General features: G+C 32.8%; 2 protein-coding genes across 2 annotated transcripts; both read left to right on the top strand.

The window, feature by feature from the left end:
• The first annotated feature begins 5,100 nt into the window (after nucleotides 1-5,100).
• LOC133317184 (diphthamide biosynthesis protein 3-like) lies at nucleotides 5,101-7,664 on the top strand. Its single transcript, XM_061519019.1, has 2 exons — nucleotides 5,101-5,522; nucleotides 7,363-7,664. The coding sequence occupies exon 1, from the start codon at nucleotides 5,255-5,257 to the stop codon at nucleotides 5,513-5,515; it is 261 nt and encodes an 86-aa protein (XP_061375003.1). The 5' UTR covers nucleotides 5,101-5,254; the 3' UTR covers nucleotides 5,516-5,522; nucleotides 7,363-7,664.
• A 2,574-nt stretch (nucleotides 7,665-10,238) lies between these two features.
• Nucleotides 10,239-12,238, top strand: LOC133317179 (pentatricopeptide repeat-containing protein At2g15630, mitochondrial). Its single transcript, XM_061519014.1, has one exon. It carries the CDS (start codon nucleotides 10,239-10,241, stop codon nucleotides 12,141-12,143), a length of 1,905 nt encoding a protein of 634 aa, XP_061374998.1. The 3' UTR covers nucleotides 12,144-12,238.
• Nucleotides 12,239-22,341: the final 10,103 nt, after the last annotated feature.

Genomic DNA, 22,341 nt, shown 5'->3' with positions numbered 1-22,341 from the left:
TTTTTCGCCACCTTGTATTCTTGACAGATTTTTAGATCATATCATCATACCACTTTTTATTTGATTAATTTGGTCAAATTGTATTTTAATTGTGATGTCTTGCTACTGTAAAAGAAGCAAAGCTCTTCCTGTATAACAAAAAAACATTTTCTCATAAGAATTTAATTCTTGCGTATAAATTTTTTTTTTTAATAAATATGAAGCCTACCACTAATTGAATCACAACATCAGAATTCATCCAATAAATAATATACCATATAAAAAAATCAAATCCCATAAAATAAATCACCGTGAATCGAAACCACTGCCAATTCAGCACCATTCACTTGATTAGGACCTTTTTTTTTATACATATAGATAACCTGGAGCTATATTCAAACTAGATAATAAGGAAAACTTCGACATTGGTTGGATCAGTTACATGCTCTAAGAAGTATGAACACTTTCATGCATTCTGCATGCCAACTATGTTAATCAATTCCCAAATAGTTAGGGCTCATTTGTTGGATATGATAGAATAAAGGTAAGATATGATATAGAGCTGATAAGGATAAATAAAATATGATATAAAGCTGATAAGTCGATATCATGTCCGGTGTTTGAGTACCTGATCAGCAATCTGATAAGATTACATAGAAGGAGATAGAAGGAGAAAGAAGGAAGAAAAAACAAAATACAATGCATTAAATACAAAAATATTGAGTAACGTAAGGATATATTGAATAGTATGGGGATATATTGGTATCCAATATTGATATGTTAAATCCTAACCCAGCTCTCTCCATAGAATAAGAAATCATGTATTGGATAGGATAAAATGAATCATATCCTATTGATCGACCAAACAAAAAATAAAAGTAAGATATGATAAGTTATCATATCCTATTTTTTTTCATAGATGTTTCAAGCACGCCTTAAGACTTTGCACAAACATTAACGTATACAAGAGCAATAAAGAATTTCCACAACCATATATGCATTAGTTAATTACGTTTTATATGCATGAAAACTGAGCACTTTAATTATTTACGGATATTTCTTCTTCTAAGTCTAACATTGCTTAACATCCATATCTCAGTTGCTGAAAGAAGTAACATTGTCCATTGACATGGCTCACACTCTAGAGAGAAAGAATGGAAGATCTCGTCTTCTAACTTCAATTACTGATCATCTGTTTGATTTTGCGTAAGTTGTAAAAAAATTTGTAATCTGGTCAATGAAGCAGAGAGGATGTTTCCCCAACATGAAAGGAAGTCCAGTCGTCTTCATTTATTTATCTTTTGGTTCTAAATATGGGAGGAGCAGAAGACATTTATGTTAAGTCAATAGTATTAGTGTAGTAGTAAGGGATGTAATAATTTATATGAGATTATAGATTCAAACTTATGTACTCCCGTTATATATATATATATATATAAATATATATTTAAGGGAGTGTATTGGATTAGAATTTTAAAAGATTTTTTTTGAGCTAAAAAATCTTATAGATTTTAAAAGACTATTTAGAATTGGAGAGAATTTAAAGACTTTCTTTACAATTAAGATTTCATAATATTGGATTTTAAAGGATTTTAATAGAATTTATAAGATTTAAAAGGATAATATGGATTTATAAAATTTCAAAGGACAATATGGATTTATAAGATTTTAAAAAATCATATGAATTTTTAACAAACATTCAAAATTACAAGAGTCAATAAAAAAAGGGAAAGGTTATACTTACAACCTATAATTGTTTACAACATTTTACAATCATATCATAACCGTTGATTTCCGTCAATCAATGGTTATCATTCATTGCAAATTAAATATTAATTAATGAGTTTGATTTGCGAAAATAATAACCGTTGATTGACGGAAATCAACGGTTAAGATATGGTTGTAAAATGTTGTAAACAAAAATAGGTTGTAAATATAATTTTTTCCGTAGCAAAAATAATAAAGAAATACAATGAAATTAATTAAAAAAAGTAAAACCTAATATAATTTTTTTATTCAATAACATAATATATTTTTTAACAAACATTGAAAATTACTAAACAACATCTTTTCACATATCTAATGAGTTGAAGATTATTTTCTTCATTTGGTATCAAAGTTCATGATAAAATTTCATTTGGAATTTTTTGCAATTGATCATGAAAACCTTGGAGTTTTTATTTTACGTGATGAGAGTTTTCTAACCATATATCATATGCATATTTTCATTGAATATTCTAAAAAAATTTCGAATCTGAAATTTTGGGTTTAATTACATGAAAGTTTAGAAAATTTCTCAAATTTTTTTCAATCGATACATTGAAACCTTAAATTGCTTTGGGGCTTTTGAGAAACAAGCTTTTAGTTATCTATTGACACAAAAATTGTTTGAAATTGTTTCCTATAGTGAAGGAATTTCGTTCATGAATATAGTGTTACGAAATATAGGGTTCATATTATGAAAGTTTCAATCTTTCTTTGATGATATTGTTTCATTGATGTAAAATGAAATTTTGTTTGAGATTTTTAGTTCTCCTGTTATTTTTTCACTGTTATATGTTGTTTTTAATACAAAAATCACACATTTTTTGTGCCAAGAAAAACTGTGACCCATAGCTTGAAAAATCACTTTCTAAACTTCCTAAATTTCTCAAAAATATGTTTTTTTAGATAAAATATATTAAAATCTCGTTGATTTGTTGTTTCTGGGTTGCTCTGTGATGAAAATAGCTCAAAAATATGTTCTCTTTTTTTTTTGACGAAGCTCCCATGGCGGAATCCAATTTCGAGCAGTCAACCTACCAAAGGAAGAAGAAAATACTGCAATAGAAGAATCTCAAGAAATCCTAAGAGTTAGGGTGAGATTGTGAGAGAGGCATCCTATTTGTATTTTTCACTAAAAAGTCTCACGAAATTCACGCCAATAGAAAATCCATTAAAATCGTCAGATTTTTGAATACCACAAAAAATTGTGATTCTGTTGTTTAAAATTCTGATTGAATACCAACAGATTTGGACGGATTGTAAAATAATCCTTTAAAATTCTAATCGAATACCACGAGACTTTTTTTCAATCCATTAAAATCCTAATCGAATACCAACGAATTTTTTTGTCCAAAAACAATCCACTAAGGGAGCGTTTGGTTGGTGAATTTTGTGGAGAAAGATGGGTAAATTGGAAGTGGGATTCTTGGTGAACCATGTTTGGTTGGACAGCTTTCAAAGTTGGCTATGTAAATCACTTCCCTAGTTCTCATGTTTGCATGTCTATCTGAAATGAAAAACTCAGCCAAATAATCCCATTTCATGTGTGGTATTTTGACTTATCTAGCTATTTGCTGACATAGCGAAAGCGTGCGATGACCACGATACCCTCCTCAAGCGCGCGAAAGTGAGATTGTCGTACCTCTTGTGAGTCGTGTTACTTGTCACTTTCCATTAACCATAGACTTGCAGAGACGAAGAGGGAAACATGCTGGGTACTGGGATGTGGAAAATAGTCTTCACCATGTTCCTTTTTCTGGTCTGAAACCCAAACGAAACCATCACTGTGGGAGGTAACTCGGTGGAATTTTTTTTTTTTTTTATGTTTCTGTTTTTTCTGGGTTTTTTTCAACACAAAGACTGTGTTTTTCCTTTTGCATGTTCCGTTTGCATGTTTCTGACCATGACCACAATCACATGCTTAAAGTGTTGGACCCAAATCCAGATTGCTAGCCTTTGTTAATAATGGCAGCAAACCCTCACCATTGTCAATCCTTGCATCCTAAAATGACAGATAAAAAAACAAAAAAATCAGAAGCCTCATATGGCTGGGTTATTGCAAAAAAGTCATCTCTTCGTTCCTTTATAATTTCAAGATGAGTATGGTAAACATCAACCAAATTTAAGATAATACAGCAACAAAACGTGTCATGTTGTTTCCAAATATTTGTTGGGAAAGTGTAGCGATAAAGCAATCACAGCTAGTTTCATGAGATTATGTTATCTGGTGTTATTGAATCATAGACTCTGTCCATAGCCTTCTTTGCCTGAATAAGAAACATAATTAGTTCATATATGCAAGCAAACCAGCATCATAAAATGAAACGGCAAAATTTGAAGACAGGGTTATTTTCGTAACTTTCAACTTTCTTTCCCATCTATATTTTACTTACATCCAAACATAGACATTATAAATTCACTTAATTTCCCCGGTAAAATTTATTGCAACCAAACAACTTTTTTTACATTTTCCTACCTAACTCACTTTCCAACCATTTTCCTATCAATTATATTTCTCTAATATTCAAAAAATTTCTCCTCAACCAAACGCCCCCTAAAATTCTTTGAAATCTCAATCTAATATACCCCTTTAGTGTCTTGATTAATTTGTGGAGAGAGAGTCGTTTTAAGGGGTATTTTTTTGAGGGGCTTGTTTATTTTACATTTGGCCTGCAAAAAATACAAAAATATTCTTAATAAACAAAATAAAATTAATTCAAATAGTTGTTAAATAGGATTTAGTTAAGTTTTAACAATATAAAATTTTATTTGAAAATATATTTTATACAGATCCCTTTAAAATTTGAATTTGAATATGGAAAATGTTATATTTACTACTTATTTTTCTTACTACTTGTTATTATCAAATCTTAACCGTTGATTTCCGTCAATCTAACGGTTATAATACATTGCAAATTAATAATTAATTAATAAGTATGACCCCATAAATTACAATCGTTAGATTGACATAAATCAACGGTTAAGATTTAGTAGTAACAAGTAGTAAAAAAAATAGGTAGTAAGTATAACCTCTCCCTTTAAATATTTTATTCTTATTAAATTTGAAAAGAGATAATAAATATCTTAAAAATAATAAACTCTATTCTTATTAAAAATGAGAAAGATTATACTTGTTATCTCTTACTTTAAAATTTTAATGGTTGATTTTTGCCAATTATAATTTATTGAAAAATTAATAATTAATTAATAAGTATGACCCAAGAAATTATAATCGTTAGACTAATAAAAATCAACGATTAAAATTTAATAATAAAAAAATTAATAATAATCAGCCTCGTTAAAAATTCATATAGTAAACAAAAACTGAGTCATGTTAGACTATCACACAAATCCATATCCTTTCGCCGCAGGGAATAAATTGAAAAACAAAACAGAATCATATTAAAGGAAGGGAAGTAGAGAACCCCTCTGTTGTTGTTAAGTGTTAACCCCTCTTATTAAAATTTTCCGTCTTCGTCTTGTTGTTACTGAAGAACGCGGCGGGAAAACGATGTCGTACGACGACGTGGAGATCGAGGACATGGAGTGGAACGAGGAGTTGCAGTCGTACACGTATCCGTGTCCATGCGGTGACCTCTTCCAGATCACGAAGGAAGACCTCAAGCTCGGCGAGGAGATCGCTCGTTGCCCTAGCTGCTCCCTCTACATCACCGTTATCTACAACATCGAAGATTTCCTCGCCGATTCCGATCAAAATCGAAGAAACAAGCCTCTCGAGCCCTCCAAGCAACAAACCGTCACAGTTGCTTGAATCTCAGGTAGTTAACAAATTCTTACCAATGTCTTCTTCGGCTATTCGGACTTGGTTAATTGTAGGGTTCAACGGTTTCATTTTTTATGCATTGTTTTTTTATTTCAATTTGATATGCTTATGTACATGAGAGTGAAGGGGAAAATGAGAGATGATGGCAGGGTATTGTAATTTGCTTTGATATATATGGTTTTTCTATTGCAGTTGTAGTTTTCAAACATATACTGGATTGCATAGAAGTATAAGTGCACGTGTTTTTTTATCAGTGTAGATGTGTAATAGTGTAAAGAGAAAAAGGAAAAACATTAGTTTTAACCTTTTAAGTCAATTTATGGGGTTCTCGATGTGCAAATTGGTAGAATGACTAATAATTTTTGGGTTTCATTTAATGTAAGTGAAAGTTGGACCTATGAACCCCTAAGGGTAGCTCAGTTGGCAACTGAGCTCCCAAGGGTTTGCTTGAGTCAGGGGTTCAAACCCTGCCTCAAGCAAATTCTTGAAAAATCTTTGGGGGCCAGAGGATGTGTCTCCCTCATCGAATGGGGGATTAATCTTATCCTTCTTCCGGTAGCGAAGCTCAATGCACCCGTTGTTCCAATGAGGGGCTAGCCTATAGGGCCGTACCTCGAGGACAAGGTGACCGGAGGAGGTTGAATGGGGATACCTCCAAGTTATACCCAAAAAAAAAGTTGGACCTATGAACTTTAGGATAAGTGGAATATTGCCTGCACATGCAAATCCAACTGGTGTTTGTGGCTTACTGGTTGAAGCAGATAGAGTGAGTGTGTCTCTAAACTAGTTAACTTTATAGGATGGCTCTTTCGTATATTTTGGCATTTTTGGTTCAGAATCACCAATCAAAGCTGAGAGAACAGTGTGTCTAAATAACTTGAAGGTTGAGGATGGTTCATTGGATGAAATCAAATTATTGTGATCACTTTAAGTTTTGGAAAATTGTGTGATGTTTATTGTTGGAGATTCCAAGGGCGGCTGAAGTATGCCATTAGTAGTCAATTTACAGTGTGTAATATATTCGATAGACTTGAAGTCTGATTCTGTGACAAAGCTTCTTATCATGTCATGCAAGTATAGTGACACTAAGTGTCAGTCTGTCCTGCTGATGCACTCAAATCATTCTATGTTATGCTTTGTTGATTAGTGGTAAACAAGCCTCTTTTGGGAGTTATTTATCCTGAACTTTACTGATCTCCCCTATTTTGATTTTTCACCCTAACACAGATTCTGGTTTTAATTCCTTTTCAAGACTCTTCCACCGCTGAAAAAAATCAATTCCAATGAAACTAGAGGGGTATAAACATAGGTTTCAGAAACATGAGTTAATGCAATTTACTCTGAATTTTTGTAGGTCTTTTATGCTAAATTTATTTACCACAGGGGTTCTCCATTTGTGGTCAACAGCTCCCTCTCATGCTCTTTTAAGTTAGATAAATGAGTTCTGCCACAGAGCTAAAATATCAACTATACACAAATTTCTACTTTTCACTCTTCTTTTGGGGTTTACTGCTGGTCCCTTGTGGTTTTGCTGACTATGATTTTTGTTTGCTGCTGCACTATATATATATATATATATATATATATCCTTTTATTGCGTCTGTGTTTGTGGAGGAGTGGCCAATTGGCATTGCCGTGTACCTTTGAGTCTGGGACTCTGGCCTTTATATATTGTGGGTTCTATACTATTCTCATTATATAAATTTCAAGATGTTGAAAGTTGAAGAATAGTCGACTGTATTGTAATTAGATTACATATTGTTGCTTCTGAGTTTATACAGACTAGTAATAGTTTATTATCTTTTCCGTAAATGATTGAATACATTGTCTTGCAGATGTCCTGAAATGGAGGCAGCAATAGGTTTTGTCGCGGCTTTGATTTATCATAGCATCGCATATCTTGTTTTGCAGATAGGAATTCTTGGTATTTTAGATGAAAAAGGGAGAATGAATAATACGAGAGATTATGGTACAACAAGAATATACTATTATTTGTAAGATAATTGTTATTTATGGAAGGGTAAAAGGGAACCAAGAATTTTGTAATTGACCTCAGTTGAACTTTGATATGATATCATATCGCTTATCTTGTCCTTTTAAACTTCATAATATCACTCGCTCATTTACAGAATTATAGAAGCTACTATGTGCTAATTATTCTTCTTGAATAAGTCCCTAAGCCTCGACGTTCTTTACTTCAATTCTTGGGTTATTGTTTGCCTTGAAATTTGTAATGCGTTTTGGGCGAGTAACATTTCCTGGCACGACTTTGGTAGTGATTCCGTCAACTGCAAATGGAACAAAAACACTTCCCATACAAACATGCAGTTATCAACAAAGTGGCGGCAGTAAGCATGTACAACGGCAGTAAGCATGTAGTTACTAACGAGAATTGAATGTGATGATAAGAGTGTAAAGATTAAGGGTTTTATAAGAGTTATGTTATAGGAAAAGTGATTGTGTAATTTTATAGAGATTCGTTTTGCGTGTTGTAGTTTTTTTTTTTTTTTTTTTTCAAAAAGTGTGGGCTTCACAAAATGTTGTGTGTGTAGAAAATTTTGTTGTGTCACGTTAAATGATAAATGCAAATTCCAAAGATTAAAGTTCAAATGCTAAAAGTCAAAGAAACCTCCTTTGACTTAAGTCCATGTGCAAGTTATATTCTGAGTTTTACATGGTGTAAAATACTTCTTGAAACCACACATTCCGTTAACCTTCGGTTTAAAAACTTGACAGATTAATCACATGCTTGTCACGTTATGATCAAAGAACACTTGGACTGTTTGTTTGTCAAAAACTCAAGAATGCTTATCCGAACAATTACATAAACAGGGGGATATATCAAGCTTAACAAGCATCACAAGAGAAGAGGAAGTCACAAAAACCTAAAATACCCAGCAGCGGAATAATTGTCGATTATGAGGTCATGTTTAAGTAACTAGTCATTTTGATGCAATTGGAGACATGTCAAGTGTAACAAGAGAAGAGGAAGACACGAAAATCTAAAATACATAGCAGCAGAATAATTGTAGAATATGGGATTGTTAGAAAAGGACCTATAAACAAGTTAGAAGAGTTTATCATATGAAAGATGGAGAAGGATATTGTAACAACTAGGGGTGTCAAAATGGGTTGACACGACACAAATTCGACACGACACGAATACATTAACACTAACATGACACGAATTTTTATTCGTGTCAAAATCTTCAACACTGACACGATATGAATTTTTTGCGGGTTGACACGACACGACACGAATAACACGCAAAATAGGGGTCAAAATGGTAATTGACAAAAAAAATTAAAAAAAAATAGATCGAAATTAAAAAAAATTAAAAAATAATAATAAAAAATTAAAAATAATTTTTTTTAAAAAATACAGGTCGACACGAACACGAATACATCAACACGAACACGACACGAATTTTTTTGCGGGTCAACCCGAACACGAATTTTCGTGTCGTGTCGCGGGTCGACCCGCGTGTCAAAACCTATATTGACACCCCTAGTAACAACCAAGTTGTGTTACTACCAAGTTACTACCAATCAATCTCACCGTTAGATTGATTATGTTGATCCAACGGTTATATTTATTTTCATCTTTTGGTTATGATTTTCCAAATTTAATACTTTATATTTATTTCACCTTTGTATGGTTATGATTTTTCATATTTAATACTTTCACTTTAAATATGGGGAATCATAACCATACAAAGATAGAAATAAATATAACCGTTGGATCAACATAATCGATCTAACGGTGAGATTGATTGATTATGTTGATCCAACAGTTATATTTATTTCCATCTTTGTATGGTTGTGATTTTTCAAATTTAATACTTTATATTTATTTCCACCTTTGTATGGTTATGATTTTTCATATTTAATACTTTCACTTTAAATATGGGAAATCATAACCATACAAAGATAGAAATAAATATAACCGTTGGATCAACATAATCGATCTAACGGTGAGATTGATTGGTAGTCACACAACTTGATTGTTACAATGTCTTTCTTCATGAAAGATAACTTAATAATTAGATGTCGAAGTAAAAAAAAAAGAAAAACTAAGTAAAATTATTAAATAAATGATCTAAAATTGAATGACATTTTTAAAGAATTAATTTTGGAGAGGATATATAATAGCATGGTTTCATATAAATAACCTCATCTTATAATTAAAAGCATTAATTATTGTTATATATGAGGGTACAAAATCATATATCCAACCTCATTGTTGTATAATATCAGAGAAAGAACTAAGAAGACTGCAAATTTGATGATGAACTCCGATTCGTACTTTTCTGATACGCAACTTGTAAAATTAACATTTGTTTTTTGGTCTGAGTCTGAGCATAATATCTTTTCTTATACAATGAATATAAATTTAATTTTGGTGCACGAGCATAAGCAAAATTTATATTACCATCTAGTAATATATTATATAATAATTTAATTTGATTTAATAAACTTATTAATTTTCAAAGTTATTAAGCATTTGACATGACGTGATTGGATAAAGAGGTTCAAGGATAGGATACCAAAAAAAGAAAAAGAAAAAAAAAAGAGGTTCAGGGATAACATTTAAATTCCCAAGTTTGGCGTCGCAGTGCTTGACAATCGCAGGCGCATGCGTTAAACAAACAAAGTTCCATTTTGTTCTCTCAGTATTGAGTTTTGACTTTTGAGTTTTCATTATTTCACTATGAAATTGCTTAAAATCTTCAATTCCAAACGCCCAATCCTCAAATTTCTCTCCCATCCCTATTCTTATTCCTATTGCTATTCCTCTTGTGTCTCCCAACCCCAAACACCGTCTTTCTCCATTCCCCCACCAATCACTGAAGCCACTTTGTTACATTCCATTGAATCTTCTCAGTGGCATTTCATCAAACAGGTTGCCCCACACCTCACACCCTCACTTGTCTCTTCCGTGCTAACCAGCATTCACCAAAACCCTCAACTTGCTCTTCACCTTGTAACCCACCTTCACAATCACCCTCATTGCCTTGACCTGACAACACGTTGCCTCGCCATTTGCATCCTCTATCGCCTTCCATCCCCAAAACCCTCTCTTGACCTCTTACACCAGCTCATTCACACTGGCATTGCCACCAACAGAATGATTTTAGATGAATTGGCACTTGCCCGTGATCGTTTCAATGCTAAGTCTAGCATTGTCTTTGACCTTCTGGTCAGGGCTTACTGTGAACTCAAGAAACCCAATGAGGCTTTGGAGTGTTTCTACTTGATGAAGGAAAAGGGTGTTGTGCCCAAGATTGAGACTTGCAATCAGATGTTGAGTCTGTTCTTGAAATTGAATGGAACCCAGAAGGCTTGGGTTCTGTATGCAGAAATGTTCAGGATGCAAATCAAATCCAGTGTGTGCACTTTTAACATAATGGTTAATGTGTTGTGTAAAGAAGGGAAGTTGAAGAAGGCAAAAGAGTTTATTGGGAATATGGAGGCTGTGGGGGTGAAGCCTAATGTTGTTACTTATAACACTGTTATACATGGATACTGTTTAAGAGGGAAGTTCCAAGAGGCTCGTGTGATCTTTCAAACAATGAAAGATAAAGGTCTTGAGCCAGATTACTACACGTATAATTCATTTATTACTGGGATGTGTAAAGAAGGAAGGCTTGAGGAGGCATCTGGGTTGCTTAGTAACATGTTAGAATTTGGCTTGGTTCCCAATGTAGTAACATATAATGCGTTTATTGATGGGTACTGCAATAAAGGGGATCTGGATAAGGCTTTTGCCTACAGGGATGAGATGATAAGTAAAGGCATAATGGCATCTCTGGTCACCTATAATTTGTTTATTCATGCACTGTTTATGGAAGGAAAGATGGGAGAAGCTGATAATATGATAAAAGAAATGAAAGAAAAAGGGTTGAAGCCCGATGCTGTTACATATAACATATTGATTAATGGGTATTGCAGATGTGGGGATGCAAAGAAAGCCTTCAGCCTTTATGATGAAATGGTGACAAAAAGGATTCAGCCAACACTGGTAACATATACGTCACTTGTATACGTTCTTGGTAAAAGGAATAGAATGAAGGAGGCTGATGACTTGTTTAAGAAGATTCAACAAGAAGGTTTTTTGCCAGATATCATAATGTTTAATGCATTGATTGATGGTCACTGTGCAAATGGTAATATTGATCGTGCATTTCAACTCTTGAAAGAGATGGATAACATGAAGGTTATTCCTGATGAAATCACTTATAATACCTTGATGCAAGGATACTGCAGGGAAGGGAAAGTGGATGAAGCTCGGCAACTTCTTGATGAGATGAAGAGAAGGGGGATCAAACCTGATCATATTAGTTACAATACACTCATTAGTGGTTACAGTAAAAGAGGTGATATGAAGGATGCTTTTAGAGTTCGTGATGAAATGCTGAATATAGGATTTGATCCTACGATTCTCACTTACAATGCTCTTATTCAAGGCTTGTGTAAAAACAGAGAAGGTGAGCATGCTGAAGAGCTCCTCAGAGAAATGGTAAGTAAAGGTATAACTCCAGATGACAGCACCTACCTATCTTTAATTGAGGCGATGGAGAATGTTGATGACCTGGTGGGAAATGATGATAAGTGAACTTGTGCTTTCATTTACTTGAAATTGAATTGAGAAAGAGCTGTTCAAGAAGAAAAAAATTCTACCTTGGACACAAGCGTCTTGGCATTCTTGATTCTACGGGCTGTGTCATTGAGCAAACATTTACCTGCATATGAAGAACAAGTTAATGGAGTTCTTGAAAAAGTATAATTTTCCTTAGCTAATTTCTTTTTATTGTAAGATTATAATTTTGTTTTATTTTAATAATTTTTTAATGTTAGTTTTGTACCATATTCTTAACATAATGTTTGTTGGTGTTTCCGTTTGATTTTAGAAAATAATAGCTAATGATTGAATTACATTGAATTACACAGGAAGATTGTTGTGAATAGATGCAAAAAATGAGCAAAATATTTATTGCTTTTCAATGTCTGCTCATGACCTCAGTCTCTGCACTGTTTTGTAGTTAAATTATTACTCTCATCTGAGTATAGACGCTAGTGGCTTTATGCAGTATTGTACTGCATCAGTCCTAGTTATTTGTATAGTCATGTTCTTCTGATGTGAATAGAGTTTTCTGCTACCATGATGTGAATAGAGTTCTCTGCTACCACGAGCCTCTGGATGATGTGCTTGGATGGTGTAACACCCCGTGTATACCCGGTTTGTTATCATGTCATCTTATTAAGCGTTGCTTAATTAAAATGTGGAATTAACTTTTTCTTTTCAATTATGACGTCATTATTAATTACCAAGTTGATTACTTAATCCTTATTCAAAACATTGCCTGTATGTAATCGCAAATAGACAACTAACTACACTGAATAACCTCATAATATAAATAAGTGAGTATCTAAGTCACGAAACTACAACACGTAGTCCGGACCATGATCCTGATACATTAAACAACTCGAATCTAAAACAACAAAGTCAAGTCAATGTAGCATGGACAACCCCCATGCTCACCAAATGAGGGTACAAAGCCCAACAGAGTCTCAACAACAAAAACATAATAATAAATATAGGACATGTCAGCATCCAAGCATAACAGTATAAACAACAAGCATATCACATCAGCTCTGGCCTCCTGCCGCCCGAGGTCTCAACCCCCGAGTTACCTGAACCTGAAAATGTGCCCCAAACGTGGGGTGAGATCTCTAAACAGAAATCTCAGTAAGGCAAGGGGTCCTCAAGGATTTCTCCACCCCAAGCTCACGTACATGTGCAATATAAGTTCAAAAGCAGTTTACAGTATAAGTTCCAAAATCAGTGCAATGCTACAGATAATCATGTCATATGTGTGTCAAAATATTCTACTGGCCAGAGAAATGCAGAATTTACATACGTCTATTACCTACAATCAGTGCAAGACACCACTTGCACCTACCCATAGAATCACCCTATTGTATGTCTACTACATACTCAGGCTTACCGTCTAGGTGGAACAACACATGCATATCATAAGACACTTGCACATAACAACTCAACAACATTTTAAATATCAATACATGAAAACACATCATGCATATAAATCATTCCCCCATGGGGTATGGTGGAACCAACAATGGCTAAACCGAGGACACGAAAGCTTACCTTGCAAGTTAACTATCCAACTCAAGAGTCCAACCAAGTCCAAGGTCCACAACAACACTCTCACAGTCTGTTTATACCAACAATCACATCAATATTCGTATCCTAATAGTTCAAGACATAACGACAACGTTTTCCTTTTACGTTTCATGCCATTAGGCTTCTCACAAAGCCATAAGCCCATAATCCCATTGATTCTGACTTAGAATATTTATTACAGAGGTTCAACTAACCAATCTAGGGTCCATAAACCCCAAATATAGTTCTGTATGAACAGAACAGTCACTGTCTCGAAATTCTCAGAATATCCGGATATTTGTCGGGGGCATATCCGGATATCATATCCGGATATCCATATCCGGATATCTCCAACCCCATATCCGGATATTGCGCGACAAAATGCAGTTGTTGCATTTCGCGAGATATCACTTCCAAGGTTCAATTTTTAACCCATTTCAGCGTCCAAGCATGCATTTTTATACACTCTTAGGTTCATGTTCATGTTGGTTACCTATTTAACTCATTTTACATGTCAAGACTTGATCTTTAACAAGGAAACTCATGATCAAAGGTGAGGAACATACCCCAAGCTCCAAAACAGAAAAGAGAGGTGCTCTTGGAGCTCTCTATGAAGCTCCAACAATATGACTTTACAAAGTCACGAAAATGGTGATCAAGAATGGTTCTTTCTCCACAAAGTTAGCTCCTTGAAGCTCCAAAAGCCAAGACAATGGCTCCTTCCCCACAAAACAGTGAAGTCAGCCATCACACACTCAACCTAGAGGCTGCAAAGACTTAGAACAAGGTGGCTCTCAACCTCACAAGACTTGTCTCAACATCTATGGTGATTCAATGAGGAAACTAGGAAGAAAAATGATCTCTTGAGGGCTTCTATGGTGGAAGAAGAGGATGGCAAGGGTGACAGCCTCAAAGCTCCAGAAAAGCAGGATTAGAGTATGTCCTAGGGTTTTGGGCCAAAATAAGTATATATATAGCCTGCTTAAGTTTAAACACACTGTATTAGCACTAATAGTTACGCTTAGCATTCTAATCTCAAAATTGGGATTCTGAACATAGCCATTTTTCTAGGATTTTTCATATTTTTATTTTATTTTTCGCAGCACTTTGCCGGTACGCGCTTTTACGTAGCCGGTATCAATTCTGAAACCAATTCTCATTATTTTGACTTGAAACTTGTTATACTAGTCTATATATTATTCTAGTAATATACACTTTTCATAATTTTCCGGAGTACTTCATCGGTACGCATTTATACCGTGAGGCAGAACCGATATCTGCACTTCTCGTCAGAAAAACGACTTTCAACATTATTAATCACTTACCATGATTATTTAAGCCTTCTGATAATTATTAGGGTCAATTATGGAATTGTCTCATTAATTTCATAATTAATTAATTATTTTCCTAAATTAACGGTGTGGGTTCTTACCGATAGCACTTGACGTGGCATATTACTTCATAGTTCATAGTTTATAAGGAGAAAATCAGCTTATCATTTAATCTGGTTGATTGAATAAGGAAGTTTTAATGTTTGTTCAAAGCATATTTTCATTTTTAGCTCCTTTTTTTAATGAGTATTTTAGGAGCGACGGAATGCCAACCCTCGGGCTTTATTTGTAATAAAGTCTCAGTGCCTGGTAATTTGAAACCCACATATTTATGAACTAATCCATGTACGATTAACCATGCAGACAAACGACCTTGCATTTTTATTTTGGTTTTAAAAACTTCTATGCATTTTTATTTGCTCGAGTGTGTATATCTGTTATTTTCACATTGACGAACTTGGTATTTATTATGAGTTTAATTTTGTATAAAGATTTTTATATTGTTATATGATAGTGTTTTTGTTACATTATTCAATAAATTTGACCATCTCGTGTTTTCAAACTCGTCAAATGATGTGGTAACAGATGATTGAATGACATTATTAAAACTAGTTTTACTCTTATACTATATTTAATTAAGCGCATGCTTTGTAACAGTTATTATTATTATTGTTTTTGGAATCTGTTAAAAGACTGCAAAAAAAAAAAAAAAAACCTCAAAATTCAAAAGACGCACTTGATTCATTTATTATTTTAGTTTGTACGAAAAGGATGTGGCCCTAATTCACCACTTTGGGATAAACGCACTAAGATCCACAGTTTGTTTCCCCTTAAAAAAAAAACACAATTTTTATGTCTTGTTTATTTTAAAAATATTTTTTATAAAAGTTAGAGTTATTTATATTCTTAAAAAAATATTGAGTTTTTGAAAAAAAAATTTGACTTTTGACTTATGTTTTTTTAAAAGCTAAAATGTTTAGCTTAAAAAAAACAACAGGTTTTTTTACATTTTTTTTAAACAGACATCCAAATAAACTTATAGTGAGAAGAGAAAAAGAAAATGAGTTCATATATTTTTATATGTGTAGGAGATAATTTTATTTTCTGTAATATTAAATACATTAAACCCTATATATATATATATATATATATATATGATAAGTTTATTTCCAATCATCCCAAAACTACGTCGTTTTGTTTATTTATTTCCTTATATTAATTGATTCACCTTTGAATGGTTATTATTTCCTTTTTCTCTCTCTTCCTTTATCACCATTTGATCCATCTTTGTACGGTTATGATTTAGTAGCCAGAGATAAAATTATCTCAAGCAGCTTGAGAAATGATAAGCCCATATATATATAGGGCAAATTATATTTACAAACTTTTTTGTTTACAAACTCTTACAAACTACACTATGTTCTCCCAGGAGTGTAATTTGTAAAAAAAATTCAAAAAAGTTTGTAAACGGATCCTTCCCATATATATATATATATATATATATATATATATATATATATATATATAAGGACAGGATATTGTGACAACCAAGTAAAGTTACAACCAATGTTACTACCAATCAATCTCGCCGTTAGATTGGTAGTAGCGATCCCACGGTCCTCATTGATCTCTTAAATAGCCCCTCTTTATTCCTTTCTCTCTCTTCCCTTCTCTCTCTCACTATAAACTTTGCCGCCGCCGCTGCCCATAGCCTCTGTCCCGATGGCGCCGCCTGCCTCCGTCGCACCGCCGCCAAGCCTCCGTCGCGCTGCCGCAGCTGCATTTTGAACAAACAAAGCCTACCCTTCAACTCTAAAGCACTTCTTTTAAATACGAAACAACTCTCCATATACATCGTTGTATCTTTTTGCCTTTGCTTTTTAGGAATAGAGGGTTTTTCTTCTCTTTTAACTTAACTCGCTTCATCACTCATTGACAGATCCATCTTAAAGATGTTGCAGACTCAGTGAATAGAGAGATAAATTTTTAAATCATTGTGTATCAAATTTTTAAAAATTAGAGAGATGAGTAAAAAAAATTTAAAATTTGATACACATTGAATAGATAGTTTCTTTATATTATTCACAATTTTTAAATTTTTGGTAAAGAAGAGACAGACACACACGCAAGAGCTCGAATATGGTAAATCGAATCTCGAATCTTAAACCGCGATAATATTCAAGCTCTCCGCTGGATGCAGCGTTGGCGGCGCGACGGAGGCTGCGCGATGGAGGAAGACGGCGGCACGATGGAGGCGGGCGGCGCCGTCGGGACAGAGGCTATGGGCAGTGGCGGCGGCGACAGAGTGTATAGTGAGAGAGAGGAGAAGAGAGAGAAGGGGGAGAGAGAAACGAATAGAGATGGGCTATTTAAGATACCAATGAGGACCGTGGGATCGCTACTACCAATCTAACAGTGACAATATCCAATCCCATATATATATATATATATATATAACCCAAGTGTGGTGGCTCAGTTGGTAGCATGGGGACTGAGTGGTGGAAGAGGACCTCGGTTCGAATCCCACCAATACCATCTGGGGAGGGGCATAAGTACCGTAATCCTTGGACTCGCATCCGAACTCTTGATTAGTCCCATAGGCGGCTCAAAGAGTCGAACCCGTGGGGATACCAGGGGGTTCTGATTCGCCTCAAAGAGGTAACCAGGATCAGTTTCCAAATGTATATATATATGTATATATATATATATATATATATATATGTATATGTATGAAAATGGAAGTTCAAGCTTTGTATACCCATGTTCGTGCCATTTTTCAGTCCCGTAGTTTTCTCTGTCTAATTTTGAAATGGTGTTCTAACTTCTATAAACTTGTACAGTAAATAAACTTTTTCTCAGTCCTCAATATAAAGTTGTAAACTACAATTAGAATTTGAGTAAATGCACTTTTTGGTCCTCAGCCATTTCATGATGCTCGCTTTAGTCCCTAGCAAATAAAAAAGCCCATCGTGGTCCCTAAGAAATTCAAAATGGATCCATTTTAGTCCTTTTAGGGACTAATATAGGTCTTTTTTTAATTTGTGAGGGACCACGATTTCAACTGAATGAGTCTATTTTGAATTTCTTAGGAACCACGATGGACCCTTTTATTTGCTAGGGACTTAAACGAGCATCGTAAAATTTGCTGAGGACCAAAAATGATATTTACTTTTAGAATTTAAAGGAAGGATGCCCGATAGCTGACCACCAATTAGCCAAGAGGTATCTCAAATGCATAATTCATCTTTTTGTTTTCTCTTTTTTTTAGGCAAACAAAATTGGAAGTTTTCACCATTTAGCTAGAGATATATTTTTACCTTTTTGTCAGTGTATCTTCATGTAATAAAGATGGCTCTGTTGAGCCATGTTTAACATTGTTGTTTCATCTACAATTATACATCTTATTGTTGTACATTTATTCAACAGAAGCTCGTTGTTATAGTAATTCTAACTAGTATATTACCCGTGCGATGCACGGGGAAAAAAGATTAATATTTTTGTCGTTCGCCGTGGTTGGTTAATCGCACTGTAAATCTTATACTTACAAAAAACTGTATTGCTATTTTGTTCTATATTTCAGGTGAAAAAAGTTACAGTATTGACACAGAACTTTACAAATATCAACCACAAACAAAAATATGCTACTCAGAGGGATAATTAATTTTGCATACAATTACATCATAATTACGTTATAATACACCATGTTAACATAAGGAAGGGATATAAAAAAAATGCATACAAATCATTGCTAATTATAACATTCATCAACAAAATCAAGGTAACAATAACACCAAGCAAATATGGATTTAAAAGATCAACTTTTACCTATAATATGAAAATGCTATTCATTTAGTGTCATTTCGTAGCAATCATTGGAGGGATGAGTTCAACACTTACACATGTCATTTCCTGTGTGATTTTCGTTCCTTGTGCCTACGATACAGAAGGCAAAAACTTATTAAATAAGTAACACTAATAGGTTAACACCCAAAAGTCATAGTATCAGCAAAAAAAAATATTGGATTAAATTTTTTTAAGGACCAAAAAAAATGTTGTTTGAACGGGATTTGAATGCAACTTATTCAAATAAGCATGTACGAGCCATATTTTTTGCTTACATTGCAACAAATGCATATAAACAGAATCAAAGCAACTATACTAATCTTTGAGATAGACTTTCATTTATTGCAATCACATTTAAAAAATAATAATAAATAATTATTATTTGCAAGGATTTGTGTCTTTAGTATTTGGAATTTTACAAATTTGTATTTACAAAAATTAAAATCAGATTTAGGAATATAATTATAAAAGAAGAAGGATGAAATTTTAATTTAATTATAAAAATGTATTGGTGGGCCGGCCCTCCGGGCTGAGTCCAGTTTGCCACCACTAACTATCAGCATGTAAAAGGTTTTTATAGTTGCGTCTAGATTTTTATATTTTAACTCAGATATGAACTTTCATTTACTACAATCACATTTATTAAATAATAATAAACAATTTTTTTTTTTGCAAGGATTAGTGTCGTTAGTCTTTGGAATTTCACAAATTTATATTTACAAAAATTGAAATCAGATTTAGTAATTTAATTATAAAAGAAGAAGAATAAAATTTCAATTGAATTATAAAAATATAATGGCGGGCCGGCCCTCTGGGCCGAGCTCAATTTTTCACCTCTAACTGTCAGCATTTTATATAAATAATTTTTTTTTGGTAAGGATTAGTGTCGTTAGTCTTTGGAATTTCACAAATTTGTATTTACAAAAATCGAAATCAGATTTAGTATTTCTTTTTTTGGTAAACATATTTAGTAATTTAATTATAAAAGAAGAAATATAAATTTTCAATTGAATTATAAAAATCTATTGGCGGGCCGGCCCTCGGGCCGAACCCAGTTTTTCACCTCTAACTGTCAGTATTTTATATAAATAATTATTTTTTGCAAGTATTTGTGTTAATTACACTCTTGTAATAAGAAAAATGAAAGTTTAATTTCTTTCTTATGTACTAAATTAAAATTTTCCTTTTAATAGTTCTTAATTTTAATAAAAAATTTTATACAGAATGATCGACGTCATTTTTTATTTAAATTTAAAATTTAAATTTTTTTATATTAATTATACATATTTTTATATATAATTTTTTTCTATTTTAATTTATGATTTTTATATATGTTTTAAATTGGTTATGCATGTATATTTAAAATGCTTATGTTAAATATTTTTTTTAAAAAAATACATGTATATTTTTTTAATTGGTTATACATGTATAAATTAAAAAATTTATTTATTTTTTGTAAAGTATAAATTATGCCATTTCTTATTTTTTCATTTAAATTTGTTATTTTAAATAATTTTTATCTACTATAAATGTATTTTTATAATTTTAAATATTTATTGTTTAATTTATAATTTTATATTAAATTCAAATTTATTATATATATCTTTTCCAAGTGCATAAATATTAAATGCTGAACTCTTTTCCCACATATCAAGTTCACATAATTTTTCATTTAATTTATTTTCAAATTTTGAATTTATAATTCAATATAAATAATTTTGTTATTTTACAATATTTTTTTAATGTTTTTGTTTCTTTTATGCAGCATTAATAGGGCTAACAATTATCCATACAAAAAATAGTAGGATATACAACAAAAAAAAAGTAGAGATCTTTTTTACTCATAATATACAACAAAAGAACAGTTGTGGGACATTAAATGAGTTGTCTGCCACAAATATTTTTTCAAAAGTTTTCCCACCATTACAAAGTTAAAAATTCAAATTCAAAATTCAAATTTAAACATAAATTCAAAATTTAAAAGAGTTGAGTTATTATTAATTTGAAAATTCCAATGTAGAATGCAGTGGGACATTGAATGAGTTGTCTGCCACCATAAATTGTTCACATAATTTTTCATTTAATTTATTTTAAAATTTTGAATTTATTTTACAATATAAATAATTTTATTATTTTACAATTTTTTTTAATGTTTTTTTATGCAACATTAATAGGGCTAACAATTACTGAAAAAAATTGTGGGACATACATCAAAAGAAAAGTAGAGGTATTTTTTACTCATAATATACAACAACAAAAAGTAATGGGACATTAAATTAGTTGTTTGCCACAAAAATTTTTCCAAAAGTTTTTCCATCATTACAAAGTTAAAAATTCAAATTCAAAATTTAGAAGAGTTGAGTTATTATTAATTTGGAAATTTCAATGTAAAATGCAGTGGGACATTGATGAGTTGTGTGCCACCAAAAATTGTTCACATAATTTTTCATTTAGTTTATTTCCAAATTTCAAATTTATTTTAAAATATAAATAATTTTGTAAAAACAACTTTACAATACAAAAAGTCAGACATACGAAGAAGGCAACCGTCTACCTTCATATTGAATTATGGAGTTAAATTTCAAACTTTAAATGTCAGTTTCTGTATAAGAACCCACGCCGTTAACTAAGGAAATTAATTAATTAATTATGTGAAATTAGGAAATAATTCCATAATTGACCCTACTAATTATTATGAGGCTTTAATAATTATAGTAAGTGAGTAAGAATGCTGAAAGTCGCTTTTCGGAAGAAAAATGCAGATACCGGTTCTGCTAGTCGGTATAAATGCGTACCGAAAAAGTATCCCAGTAAATTATAATAAGTGCATGATAGTTACTAGAATAATATGTAAGACTTGTAAAACGAGTTTCAAGTAAAAATAATGAGAACTGGTGCCAGAAACTGGTACTGTCTATGAAAAGCGCATACTGGAAAGGTGCTCCGAAAATTATAAGAAAAATATGATAATTCTTGTAAAATTGAGTAGGTTAAGAATCCAAAGTTTGGGATTAAAATGCTAAGCGTAGCAATTAAAGCTAATATTGTGTGATAGTGACTTAACCGCCAATATATAGTGCTTGACACTAAACCCTAGGCTGATTCTTCAGCCACTCTACGGGTAACTTGGAGGCCAGCTGCTGCCACCACCTTCCCTTAGCCTCCCATGCTTGTTTTGTGCAAAGTCTTCATCTTTCTTCTTTGTCTCACCATCTAAACACTTGGTTGAGTGTGTGTGAGCTTTGTGAAGAGGGTGAGTGCTCCTTTCTGAGTTGTGGTTGTTGTTAGTGAGGTGTTGAGGGGCTGAGTTGGTGTTCCTTTGGTGAGAGCTCTTGTTATTGGCTTGTGAGCTTCAAAGTGTCAACCTTTGATGAGAAAGAACCTAGCTTGTGTTGTCATTTTCGTGTGCCTTGAAGGTTAGACCTGTAGAGGCAGTGTGGTGAGCTCCAAGAGCC

The sequence above is a fragment of the Gastrolobium bilobum genome, unplaced genomic scaffold (genome assembly GCF_033153095.1).
Source record: "Gastrolobium bilobum isolate Gb01-03AN ecotype WA unplaced genomic scaffold, APGP_CSIRO_Gbil_v1 utg66984, whole genome shotgun sequence".
Classification (NCBI taxonomy): domain Eukaryota; kingdom Viridiplantae; phylum Streptophyta; class Magnoliopsida; order Fabales; family Fabaceae; genus Gastrolobium; species Gastrolobium bilobum.
The sequence above is the reverse complement of the archived record's forward strand: the minus strand, read 5'-3'. Positions and strand labels throughout refer to the sequence as shown.